Source organism: Oryza brachyantha, chromosome 2 (genome assembly GCF_000231095.2).
Source record: "Oryza brachyantha chromosome 2, ObraRS2, whole genome shotgun sequence".
Taxonomy (NCBI): domain Eukaryota; kingdom Viridiplantae; phylum Streptophyta; class Magnoliopsida; order Poales; family Poaceae; genus Oryza; species Oryza brachyantha.
The window spans coordinates 16,324,407-16,338,032 of record NC_023164.2 but is presented as its reverse complement, the minus strand read 5'-3'; the positions used below and the strand labels follow the sequence as shown (position 1 = coordinate 16,338,032).

Genomic DNA, 13,626 nt, shown 5'->3' with positions numbered 1-13,626 from the left:
CTTCATATAATACTGCTTCTACATTTTAATCTTATATTCAAATTCATGAGGAAAAAACAGAGTCACGATGAATACCATTTTTAATTTTTACAACCAAAATATAATTCAAAGATAAAGGCCTTATTGACAAGTTAATAGTATTGGAATCATATGCAAAAAAAATCAAAATTTATTTTTGATATTTTTAGGAATTCATTAGAGCAAGTACAATATATGATTGTGATCTAAGCGGTCTCCAAAAATTGTTACATGAAAAACAAGCTACATATTTATAGTCAGTTGAAGCATAAGCTCTAATACAATATGTGTGAAGCATATATTGATGATGTAATATACGTTTATTTGTACCTATTTATATAAGTTAGTCCTAGGAGTAATATAAAAATATTTTGAAGTCTGTAGTTAGCTTTTTATTATTAGTGTTGCTTGTCATGATGAGAGGAACAAAATAATTTGGCTTCAGTCGCATCAAAAAATCGTAGAGCACTAGAGCCAGCTTTCACGCAGAGATTCGAATCCCAAACCAACTGAGCGGAGGACTCCACCAATTACCAAATCCACTCCGCCGCTTCTTCCTGGGTCCCTCCCAGACTCGCATCCTCCCCTCCCACGCCGCGGGGAGCAACAACCTCTTCTCGTTCACGACAAAACTCGCGACGGAAGCAAAGCAAGGAGACCGACCACCGGCTCGACGGAGGGGAGGGTAAAGCGGACTGGGCAAAAAAAAAAAAAAAAAAAGGTTTACCGGCCGAATTCCAGTGGCTTCTTCGATCGGGAGCGGGCGGGCGGCGGCGGAGAGAGGCCGGATGGGCTCGTCGGCGGCGGCGAGCGCGCCGGGCCGGCGCAAGGTGGCGCTCTACCTCGCGCTGCTCACCCTGCAGTACGGCGCCCAGCCCCTCATCTCCAAGCGCTTCGTCAGGTACCCCCCACACCCCTCCCCACGTCCCGCCGTGCGCGCCGGTTGGGGGAAATTCGCGGGTTTTGTATCCGAGGGTAGCGTCCTTTGCCATCGATTTCGATCTCGTTGTGTGGGATCGATTTGTGAAGAGGTTCTTGGGGTGGTTTTTGGAGGGTACACTTTAGAAACCCCCTTAAGCTTTGTAGACGGAACAGTCGAACAGGGTTGCCCGTTGGTTCATCGGATTTGGGTGTGCCATTGAAGGGAGTGAGGGTTGCCGCAGATCGCTGTGCGAATCGCGGTTAAGATGTTTAAGCTGTTTCGGGGCGCGTTTTGTTGCGAGATTGCACATTCTGGTTAAGCTGCTATGCGGTTATGCCACTTGAGTGAATCCATTGAGCTTCGACTTCTGTTTGGTAGAACCGATTGAATTTGCTTGTTTGGGGGATCAATTAACATACGTGGATGGGTCTGTTTTGGTAACCATGGTAGCAGCGTCGGCTTGCTGTGCAGGAGGGTTTTGCTGTCTGGCATCGAACCTTACAAGTTAATTAACTGTTTGTCTGATCATATTGCCGAAAACAGTGCAGTATAAGCTTCTCGAGATATAGAAACCTACATACCGAGTTCAAAATATTTCAATAAAATCCAGCACTCCCTTGATAACTGTACATAAAAAGGTTGATGTGAAGCGAAACAGAACTTTGGGTTCGAATGAATAAGCACTAGTTTGGTGATAACAAGGTGGCGGAACTAAATTTTGTGTTCAGATTTGGTAATCAAAGCCACCCATCAGGAATTGTAGCTGGCACGTACTGGCCAAGTAGGCATATAAAACGGTTGATTTTTTGCTATTAATAAGATGGCAGAAATAGTTTTCATAGGTACATGCTTTAATAATCTAATATTGATGAACAATCATACTAGTTAACAGCCAGTTTGTTTTGCATTCTAATAATGCCTTAGATGTTAGGTTTCTGCACGTCATGGTTCCATTGCTCTCATTCTGTCATATAGCTGATAAATATTACTAGTTGAATGTGTTGAACCCATTTTGTTTCTTCTATTCTTGCAGGCAAGGTGTTATAGTGACTTCATTGGTTCTTGCAATTGAAATAGCAAAGGTCTGGTCAGAGGTTTTATTTGGTCTAAAATGTTCTTGACCTGGCTTTTTCTGACTGAATGTGTGTTTGCATAGGTTATATGTGCAGTCATTTTATTGGTGGCAGAAGGTAGTCTGAAGAAACAATTCAATGATTGGAGTATCATCAAATCACTGACTGCATCAGGACTTCCTGCTGCAATATATGCATTGCAGAATAGCTTACTGCAGATATCATACAAGAATTTGGATTCATTGACCTTCTCTATCCTTAACCAGACTAAGCTGTTATTCACAGCATTCTTCACTTATCTTATTTTAGGGTATGTCCTGGTGATAACCTCCTATTTACATTACAATGTCTTGACAATGCTCATGATCTTGTTAAGTTATAACCGTGAAGTGTCTTTGTTACTAATGTTTGAACTGTCCTTATGAATGCCCCACTGTTGAACCCGGCATGATATTAAAATTTGAATTTTTCTGCTAATTTATTTTACAATATATTGTCGACAACTACAGAACTATTACTCTAGGGGTGTGTTTTAAAGTACAAACATAATGGTACTGTTTATGTGCTACTAAATCTTTTTTCTACTCCCTCCATCCCAAAATATAAGAAGTTTTGGAGTTTTTCATGGGGATTAAGGAGAGGGGTTAAATTGAATATGGTGAATGGTTGTGATTGGTTGTGATGAGGAAATAGCTGGAGAAATTAGATGAGAAATGGTTGTGATTGGTTGAGAGAGGGAGTAGGTGGGGACGTTGCTATATTGTGGGACGGAGGGAGTACTACACTTATTCTTTTGACAAACTAGTAATATACCCGTATATTACAACATGTCCATACAACTAATGATAGACTGCACCGACCCATAGAAAAAAGAAATGGTCCATAATGGACTGCACAAGCCCATGAAGAAAAATAAACGGTTTTCTTAAAGAAACCACTTGATTTTTTTCTGGTTTTTTAAAGCGATAGTTTTTGCGTGATGTGAGATGGGGAGGATGGACGGACGACTCCGATTTTAAGTAATAGAGATACCCAAGTTACGATGTTCAAATCTGAACACACATGCGTATCTTATAAAAATCAAGGACGGAGTAATGTTGCATTTAAGCCTCTTCAAGAACAATAACCTTGTTTTATTTATATGGGTAACTGCATGGTGATCCTTTAAATTAGTTGTCTTAGATCTGCATCCAATGGAAAACTAGTTGTCCTGATTTTTCCCATATTATACAACTAGGCTTTAACTGAAACCCTTTCTTACCATCCATGGTTACTGTTTTAGAATATGTAATTTTGATTCATGGTATTTACATCTTTGTTTAATCTACTACGAATTGAAGTTAAACTCTATTGGCGTTGTTATCACTCATCAGGCTTATTTCTTGTACCATTTCCCCTTTTAGTTCATGTAACATATGGTGACAAGCCAACAAAAAACAAAGTTAAGAAATGGAACATTTTGTTCCGCATCACACAAGATACACAATTTAGCTATTTCTGATGGGGGTGTAATTTAGTACCACAGTATGCACACAATTCTTTTTTCCCTGCTTCATCAGCTTTGTTTAGCCCGTTCTCCCATTTTTAATGAACATGTTATGAAATCCTAAATATCCCTTGCTCCAGCATATAGCCAATCAGCCCTTGCGCTTCCACTATTGCCAGCTTTACCAGTTTGTTCTCTAATGCACTAGGCAGAGGTTCAGGACAACTTAGGAAAGTGGTGGAGTTGTAACTTGATTGGGCAGTGGCAGCAATAGAGCATAAGGGTGATGATAGTGTGGTGCTTGTGATTATCTGGAAAATGGTAGATGGAAGATGATAGTGTATCTGAGTAGTAGCTTGAGAATTGCAGCTGTGCCTTGAGTTGACCAGCAGGAAGTCCATATCAACCATGCGTGTTTGGTGTGGGAATGGATGGATGCTACCAGCATCGCCACTGCCAGTGGCCACCACCCACCACCGCGTCTGCTTCAAGTCCGAAGATCATCTATGAGCCTGCTCTTAAAAAGCGAGGTGAGAGGGACATGTGTGCCATTGTTTGTTGGTGGTTCCTGTTGTTGCTCATATGTCCCCAAGTCAAGCCTGTCTACCAGTGAGGATAGTGTCCGCATTAAAGGAGGTGGGGACTGAGTAGGAAAAAGAGGACAAAAAATGCAAAAGCTAGAGCCCTTGACAGTAATTGTATTTCTAGGACTGGAGGGAAGCAGTATTGAAGTGTGTTAGACAAGTTCAGTTTTATATAGCTAAAATTAGATTTACTATTACAAAACTTTCTATACCTAACTTTACCTGATATCTGGAAAAGCGCTAACCAAAACAAACTTTCTACATATTATTCCTCACTATATGTCTCAGAAGGATAATATCTAGGGTCTATTATACAACTGTGACAATTTACTACTACAAGAAACCTAAATTATCGGTTGTGCTCTAACAGCTGCCCTTTATATTGTTTCCTTAAAAAAGTATTTACTTATGCTCCATGCGTCACATGCTGATCTATTCTGTCACTTATCTCCTGAAGTAAGAGCTTATCCATTAATTTGATTGCTTTATGGATTATCTTGCAGGCAAAAGCAATCACCCAAGCAAATTTTTGCATTAACTCTCTTAATCGTTGCTGCTGTCCTTCTGAGTATTGGGGAGAGCAGCAGCAAAGGTTCTGGTGGTGGCAATTCAGACTACGTCTTGCTCTATGGAATCATTCCTGTTACAGTTGCATCTGTATTATCTGGTTTGGCCTCGTCTTTGTGCCAGTGGGCATCTCAGGTTGCACATACTTGTCATTGCACTTTCCAGGAATCGCCCTGTTGCACTGTTGACCTTTTCAAGAATGACGCAGGTTAAAAAGCATACCTCCTACATGATGACTATCGAGATGTCGTTTATTGGGAGCATGTGCTTGTTAGCCAGTACTTCTCGGTCGCCAGATGGGGAAGCCATGAGAAAACATGGTTTTTTCCATGAATGGACTTTGTTGACAGTGGTGAGTACTCTTTGTGCTTTTGACATAACTCACCCTCTCTGTTAGCATCTAGTTTCAGGGAATAAAGCAGTATTGAGATAGCTAAATATGCAAGTGGTATGAAATCTTGTTAGATCGTGCTTCATTTCTCAATGGCATTGAGTTATGCTGTTATTAGATTTTGTATGCAACAGGACTTCGATGTACATTCTGACATCCTTTACATTATAGATTCTAAACACTGCACCACTTGTGAATTGAGTTAAAAATCATCTATTATGAAATCGTCAGTTATAATTTCTTTCTAATTTGCTTAAGGAGGATTTTGTCTTCTGCTGTTATTGTATAATAGAACTATGCCATCACTACTCACTGGTTCGATTGATATCGATGTTCAAGTTATGGCTGTCAGCATAGCATATGCTCCAAATAGCTTTTTTTTTTGTTACTGCATTTAGTTGATATAGGCATATAGCAGAATCCAGACCTTATCACTAGCTAAGTATCCGTGCTTTGCTATGGAGAAATATAAGTTATACGCATGCTAGTATTGTTTGGAACAACTTGTATTTTAGAGATAAAAAATAGAACCAATATAGGACTATTTTATCATATTTTATTTTATACATAGAGGAGTAGTTGGTAAGACAAAATATATAATAAGGTTGGTGGATGGCAGATTCACTGCCACCACAGTTACCTTTTTTTAGAATAGTATAGAGTAGATGTCTGAAGATTGTGTGCTTTTATTATCATTATGATGTAACTTTTGCTGGGATCATGCCCTTGTAGTGTTTAGAAGTAGGCCATTGATCTGGAAGCACCAAACTTTGTGCTTTGCTTCCCTTTGTAGCATAATTAAGTCTTGATTTTACTTAGTAGTGCATCTGTAATTTATCCGATACACATGGTTTGGTTTCAAGAAGATTCATGTATAATAAGAAAATTTTCTTGGTTTAAGTTTGAAGCAACTTAAACAGATTTGATCATGAATGATAGCTGAATTGTAAAGCCTTTAATTTTGACTCTTATTCAGGTCCCAGTGTTAATGAATGCTGTAGGTGGAATTCTTGTTGGTCTGGTCACAACATATGCAGGAGGTGTTAGAAAGGCAAGTGCCTGAACTTTTACAAAATGGAAAGCCTCATTCATTTTTACCTAAGAACTGTCCTGCTTTGCTTATTCAGGGTTTTGTGATAGTATCAGCTCTCCTTGTAACTGCACTACTACAATTTATATTTGACGGGAAGCCTCCATCACTCTATTGCCTGATAGCATTACCACTTGTCATGACAAGCATATTTATTTACCAGAAGTATCCATATGTTGATAGAAAGAAGAAAGACTGAGCATGCTCACCAGAGGGGAATTATGTAGCATCAGGACAACATAAATACATAATGCTAACCTCATTTTGATCCCACGAAAGTTGGATGTGCCTTGAATGGGCCATATATGACCTTTAAGAGTCGTCTGTTCATGGAGCTATGTATCATTCATCCAACGATCTCTATATTAAATGGATCTCATGTTCAGAAAATACATGGCTGGGGTTTATTCCTGCAGTCAATTTGATATTAGCTGTATTTCTAATTTCCTTTGCCCTGACTTTCTCTTTTACATTAACAAGTTTTGTGAGTATAGCCAGATACGTTATATGCTTGAACAACTTGGGAACTGACTGCATCTTTCAGATGATATTCTCTACCTTTATATTGAGATTAAATCAGTCACAATCAAACATCACATCATGAGTTCCGTGTTTCGTGATCTTCATTGAAAATCACAATTATCCTTCTCGTTGAAATTTGCACCATCTTATTGTTGTTTTTGCCTTGTAATGCCTCATCAGAAATCAAACAATTGCTTGTCATTTTCATGCTATGGGTCTCACACTGCCAGAAGCCCAAGACAAAGTAGCGCATGTTCACAATGTCCTAACTAATGATAAGATACTGTGGTCTGTTCTTATGATTGTTTACTAATTAATCATCTCACTTGACCCCAATACATCTGATGTGCTCGGTATCACTATCACACTCCAGGTAAGTCGATGATAAGAATGTGAAGTCCTGATCTGCTCGTTTTATCTGGTTAAGATATCATTTTTGTCACCTCGGGTAAATCTCTGAAGCCTCTTTTCCCCTTGACTAATGCCCCTTTAATCTTTCAGGATCTCTGCTTATTTCCACCATCATGGCACTGCTGTTATTTCCTGAATCCAGTTTCATACCAGGTATGCACTACTGAACTGAGTCCAACGGAGAGCTCTGTGATGACTATTCCATCAAGATTACAATAACCAAAGGGAGAATGTACAAGTCTAAGGCATAATGCTAGAATAGCCTCTTATCTAACAAAGAGCACATATCCTTTTCACAACTAGCAAACCTATACCACAGATGTTCTGTAAAACTAGATTACATAATCATTATTGCATCAAGGAAGCTTCATCACTTGATCCATGCACACCAAGGCTATAGACAAACAAAAGGTGATATTTTACATATGAATTCTTCTCAATGTCGATCTTCCTAGCATTAAATTCCGACAATCAGGATTAATGTTCCACTTCCCAGCCTGTTGTCCTACATTCAGATGCATAAAACAAAATTGGAGCATTAGTAAGCATATAGAGCGCTTCACTTCAGGTACTGCACTTGAATTAAATTCCAACTCTCTTATGTACTGCCATTTTAATAACCAGCTGAGACAACTAATTATGTAAGTTGTGATTTTTCAATGTAAAATACTGACGCAGTTTGCTTGGAACAATGAGTTACCGTGCATCTGAACTCACAATGACTGCGAGAGCTGACTCCAGTTCATCATCGTATGCGACTGTGGATGCCTGTCCAAATAACTTCTACTGGTAATATCAGCTTCATCGGCAGCGTAATGATCTGAGGGGCCTGACGCCGCCGGAGGCGACCAGACGGGCACCACCCCGCCTTCTCTCCCGGTCCAGCTGCTTGATGCCTCCGACGTCGACGGCGCGATGCCCCGCGCACGGTGTATTGTTGTCTGAAAGTTGTGCTGCTGTTGGCCACCTCCATTGGTCCTGGCCGCCGTTCCGCCGCCGCTGCCACCCCCGCCGTCGACGGTTTCCTCCCTTTCCATCCGAGGCTGGAAGAGAGCCTGCGACGGCACCTCCGGCCTACTGTCCATGCTGTTGTTGTCAAAATCCGCCGAAAGTTCGGTTTCGGCTCTGACCAGCGAGGAGGTCATGCTGGGCACCATCTGATCCTGTCGTCTCCGGCCAGCCGTTGTCGGACCGTGAACAGTAGTCGGCTGCGCCGGCGCTCGGTCCACTTCCATCTGAAGCTCGGGCGGGAAGGCGATCGGCGGCACGTCGGAGGAGTCGCCGAGGCCCTCCTCCATTCCGTTTTCCATGGCCGCGCGGGACGCGGCCTCGAGCTCCCACATCTCCGAGAGCGCGTCCTGCAGCCTGGTCTTCGCCGCGTCGAGCTCCACGACGGGGAGCGGGTAGTTGGAGCCGAGCTCAATCCCTGCAGCCTGGAGCACCGACGCGGGCGCGTCCCATGGGTGGTGTATCCACTCCGTCGGCAGCCTGGCCAGCTCCGGCAGCCATCGCCGGACGTACTCGCCGTGCGGGTCGAACTTGTAGCCTTCGAGCTGCCAAAACGGGAACGACGCCGATGCATCTCATCAGCCTTTCTGGAGATTGTGACGGAAGAGAAGGTTGTATCTAGAGGTACCTGAGGGTTGTCGATGCGGTCAAGCTCACGGCCATCGGGAAGGGAGCCGGAGATGTACTGCCAGCCGAGGGCGTCGCTCTCGAGGTCGGCGTCGAGCAGGGTGTCCCAGAAGTACTTCATCCCCCAGCGCCACGGGAGCTGGAGCACCTTGACGAAGAAGCTGGAGACGACGACGCGTATGCGGTCGTGCAGCCAGCCGGTGGCCCAGAGCTCGCGCATGCCGGCGTCGACGAGGGGGTAGCCGGTCCTCCCCTGCCGCCACACCTTGAAGTAGACCTCGTCGACGACCCAGGGGAAGAACCGGAGGTGCGCCAGGAGGGGCTTCTCGAGGCTGCAGGGGTGGTTGAAGGTGAGGTACCTGGAGTACTCCCGCAGGCCGATGGAGCGGAGGAAGAGCGCGCAGCTCTCGTCGCCGGCGTGGTTGCCCTCGTTGCTCCACACGAGCTGCTTCATCCGCACCTGGTGGAACACCTTGCGGACGCTCAGCTCGCCGAAGTGCAGGTACGGCGACAGCAGCGACGTGCTGGCGCTGTCGGCCTTCTCCCGGTTCGCCGCGTAGTCCATGAGCGGGCCGTTGAGGAACGCCGCCAGCGCCTTGTCGGCGTTCTGCCACCCGGGCGACCACGCCCTCGCCAGCAGCGCGTTGCTCCCCCTCTCCGACTCGTCCTCGAACACCAGCTCGTCCGACGGGCACCGCCTCCACGCCTCGCCCGGGGTGATCCTCTTGGGCGGCAGCAGCGGCGCCGCCGGGTCCGGCATGCACAGGCACCGGTTCCAGAACGGCGCGAACATGGTGAACGGGCAGCCGTCGTCGTCCACGACCTCCCATGGCTCGTACAGCAGGTCGGCGTTGAAGGACTGCACGGCGATGCCCTCGGCCGCCAGCAGCTCCTTCACCCGGTGGTCCTTCACCAGCGACAGCGGGTCTGCACCAAAAGACAGCGATCGGTGAGCTGCGCCTGGCCATTCGTGTCACCTCCGACGATAAGCCACTCTAACGATTCTTCCTCTTCTTCTTCTTCCTCCTCCTCATAAAACAGTACTTAAATTACAAGACGCAGCCAAGCAAACGCGCGCGCACACACACCATTCCTGAATCCTGGCCAACTGGTAAAATCCTGGCCAACTGGTAAACTTATTAATGGAGTTCTTGGATAACGGTAGGCTATGAGGAGGTTGGTGGCTGCATGAACTTTTGGGAATTAAAGAGGGAGACGGTGACCGGGTGTTCAGGGAGTGTATGATGGGAAAGTCTACGGCAGATGCTCTCCATACCTGGAGCTCCTTGACGTGAAGAGTAAGGGTGTTAAGGTGCGAAATATCCATAAATGGTACTAGTAGACACAAGATACTGTTCTTGGAAGCTTAGCTTAATTATTTTTGCCCCTATGTGAGATACTCCTATCTATCTGAATGAATGGATCCTGTTGAACAAGAAAACTGAAAAAATCGAGAAAATAAAATAAAATAACATCGAACTATTTTAACTGGAATTCGAAGTTGAAGTATGAATCCTAATAACAGAGCCTTCTGCAAGAACAGAGCAAAAAAGAAAAGAAAAGGATTTGACCAAGAGAGTATAGGAAGAGAGGCATAGGAATCGAACCGTAGAGATGGTTGAAGAAGAGATGCGTGGCGCCGATGCTGCGGACGAGCTCGATCAGCGCGGCGATGGCGTCGGCTGACCGCCGCGTGACGAGCCTGCTGGCGCCGAGCCGCCGGAGCGAGGCGTCCAGGTGCTTGAGGCTCTGGCTGAGCCACCACCGGGACACCCGGCCGGGGTAGAACGGCCCGTCCTCCTCCGGCGCCCACACGTACACCGGCACCACCTCCCCGGCCGTGCGCGCCGCTGCCGCCAGCGCCGGGTTGTCCTCCACGCGCAGGTCCCGCCTGAACCACACCACGGTCCGCACCCCCGCCTCGCCGGCGCCGCCCATCGACGACGGCGACACTGACATGGCGCCGCCCAATCAATCCAACACAGCTCTCCGCCAAAGCAACCTTCTTGCTAAGCTCTCCCGGATTATTGGCGGTAGCTAGGAGAAGCTCTCAAGAACCCCCAAGAAATGGCCGCAATATTTTTCTTGAACCGAGCGAGGGATTTCTCCAAGAACTCCGGAGTGTGGCGGATTGGATTTTCACGCCCTCGGAGTGAGTGCCTGTGCACTGAGATGGAGCAGCAGCAGCCTGGCTGGCTAATCACCTTTCCTTTTTGCACCCAAATAAAATAATTCTTGGAGTGTTTTTGGCCGTGGAATTTGATGGAGTTCTTGCAGAGAGCAGAGCAAGCTGCCGCAGGGGGTTTCTTGGTTTTTGTTTGGGGGGGAAGAAGAGATGTGGTCCAATGGAGAGGGGTGGTATGTGGATATTGGGATTGGTTGGTTTGGATTTGTTCTCAACCTTTTCCTCCTGGCCATTTATCTCATGCTCCCCTCTCCCCTCTTGGCCTTTCTTCCCTCCCATAATATTCCCTCCTTTTGTTTTTCTCCCAGTGGAAAAGAAATCAGGATTGATAGATTCTTGAGCTGTATGGGGGGTTCCAATTTAGTCACTGACAAGTGGGCTTGATCTGCAGGAGCCTTACACTTTGATACATATAGAAAAAAAAATCACAGCTGATGTTTATTGCGTGCTTTTGGATGGAGATATTAAAATAATCAAGTAGTGAAGCTCACATGACATGATCTTTTATATATCCAACTGTTTTAGCGAGCCCTATGCAACTGAACGTCCTGGCACTCGTCTTTATGTTTTGAATTGCACGGTTGCACTAAACTGTACAGTTGTAACCATGCTATGTTTCACTGGTTCATACTTGTCAGTCGTGCTTACTATTTCTACAGGTCCTAGTACACTGTTGACTAATTTACAGTTTTTTTCCAAGTCACACCAACTAAACAAATGCCGACCATTATCCACTTACGTTTCTTTTTCGATTATATGAAAAATGTACGAATTATATATCACTACGTATGAACACCACATATGTAGACGTGCGAGCACACCGCCTAACATAAGCTTAGGGTTTCTTTGGTATGCAGTATAGGAAAAATATAGGAATTGAGTAACATGACTAGCCAAATCCTCCCACAAATTAAAATACAGCCAAATCCTCCCACAAATTAAAATACAGGAAAAAAAATAAAAGTTGTTAATGAAGTACATCATTAATACAATATACTATATAAGAGGAGAGATAGAGACATATTGTCTTGGACTTCTCAAAGGAAATATAAAATATGAGCTTTGATCAAATGTTTAGAATCCTTCAAAATCTGAAGGAAAGGAAGTAATCATATAGGAATTTTGGGACCCATTCTTACCATCCAACGGACCTCATAACAAAAATTATTTAGGACTGTAATCCTTTGAAACTCCTACAAATTATTTGTTCCAATGTAGACTTAAAGATATGGAAACCAAAGATAAATTAAATTCATATTGGTTGGAAAGAGCATTTGTGTGTATATAATATTTATGAGTATGAGGATTTGAACTTTAGTGGATAATGTTTGTGAAACTACTTTTTGTTAGGACTAAATTGAAAATGATAGTTTTTTTTACTATTCTTGAAAAGATTTGGATGTATCATATTTTTATGTAAAAACTTGATACCTCAAAGTGCTTAGATAAGTAGAGGTAGTAAAATTTTACGCTAGAGATTTGGTATCTCTTGCTACTTTTTTAAGGTCCATAAAATTTCTCTGAAAATAAATATATTGTTAAGCCTCAAACCAAGTGTGAAAGAAACAACAACAGGATAACAGAAACTTGTTTGGTCTTAGTTTCGTTTCTCAGACAAACTACAATAAGACTTTTAGGAACATGTTCACAGTAGCTTTAAAGGAAAAGTCACAGCTTAGAGCAAGTTCAATAGTATAGCCAACTATCAGCTCTAATTCATCTATAGTCAATCTAATAGCTAATTCATACAATAATTACCTACAAAACATTAGTACATGGTCTCACATGTCATATACACACTTTGTCTTAGAGTCCGTGTGCAGCTGTTTACAAATTAATAGCACGTCTCTCATCTCTCTCCTCTCTTATCTCTTTAAAATATGTTTATAGCTGGCTTATAGTCTGCTATTGTACCTGCTCTTAGCACTTTACTTTGAAAGAACATTAAGACCATTTCTATGTTTTTATATTTTAGGATTATCGAGGTGCGCTTAATTCATACTATTGTCTGTATATGTATGATTCCACCATATGAGCTTTTCAAGTATTATATTGCTGAATTGATCCTAGCTCCACATTCAACGGCCATCAGAATTTTAAGAAAGACAAATCGCTCCGTGCCATATAATTTCTGCCGGCTTTATCGAGCTTGAATTTCAATTACTTCTATGCACGCTCATCAATATTTTCTACTATTTGAATGTAAGAATTGGCCCCCAAGGGAAATACAAATACATCGAGGTATGGTGTGCATGTATACATTTATAAGGCTAAGGGGAAAAAAACTAAACGACATCTTTATAAATGAAAAATAATTTATAAATAAAATTTTTATATATGTATTCCTTGCAATCTAAAAGTCAAGACCGAAAAATAAACTTCGATGAAAACCCCCCTAAAATCAACTCTAAATTTAAAGTTTAAAATTTTAATTTTGACTTATAAACATAAGCAGGGTGAGTGTGTATATATACGAGCATCTGTATTATGTTTCATAAAAGCAAAAAGACCCCCACTGGAAAGGTGTTTGCTCACCTATGTTTTGGAAAGTGCTAATAATAGGAGCGGCGCATTTTATTCAGAAAGGTAAATGGAGCCAGGCAATGCAACTGTCAAAAAAGCAAAAGGAGGCTATGGCACTTAAGCAGCAGCGCAAGGGCACTCACGCTCATCCTGTCGAGAAAATGGGTACGTCGCCACTTAGCCCCATGTTGTCATTGAAAGAACTACAGCTTCGACCAC

The 13,626-nt window shown here is 43.4% G+C and overlaps 2 protein-coding genes across 3 annotated transcripts; one reads left to right on the top strand and one right to left on the bottom strand.

Moving 5' to 3' along the window:
- The first annotated feature begins 536 nt into the window (after positions 1-536).
- LOC102709996 (UDP-N-acetylglucosamine transporter ROCK1) lies at positions 537-6,727 on the top strand. Its single transcript, XM_006648710.3, has 7 exons — positions 537-919; positions 1,974-2,022; positions 2,097-2,323; positions 4,587-4,785; positions 4,859-5,002; positions 6,018-6,092; positions 6,169-6,727. Exons 1-7 carry the CDS (start codon positions 807-809, stop codon positions 6,328-6,330), a joined length of 969 nt encoding a protein of 322 aa, XP_006648773.1. The 5' UTR covers positions 537-806; the 3' UTR covers positions 6,331-6,727.
- Positions 6,728-6,787: 60 nt separating this feature from the next.
- LOC102709715 (cryptochrome-1-like) lies at positions 6,788-11,137 on the bottom strand. Of its 2 annotated transcripts, none has more exons than XM_040521293.1 (4): positions 10,307-11,137; positions 8,701-9,626; positions 7,782-8,617; positions 6,788-7,569 (listed from the first exon to the last, which is right to left on the bottom strand). In XM_040521293.1, the coding sequence occupies exons 1-4, from the start codon at positions 10,656-10,658 to the stop codon at positions 7,542-7,544; spliced, it is 2,142 nt and encodes a 713-aa protein (XP_040377227.1). In that variant the 5' UTR covers positions 10,659-11,137; the 3' UTR covers positions 6,788-7,541. The 2 variants fall into 2 exon arrangements, with proteins under 2 accessions (XP_040377227.1, XP_040377228.1); XM_040521294.1 differs by having other exon boundaries at positions 7,234-7,569; positions 7,765-8,617.
- Between the last annotated feature and the right edge of the window lie 2,489 nt (positions 11,138-13,626).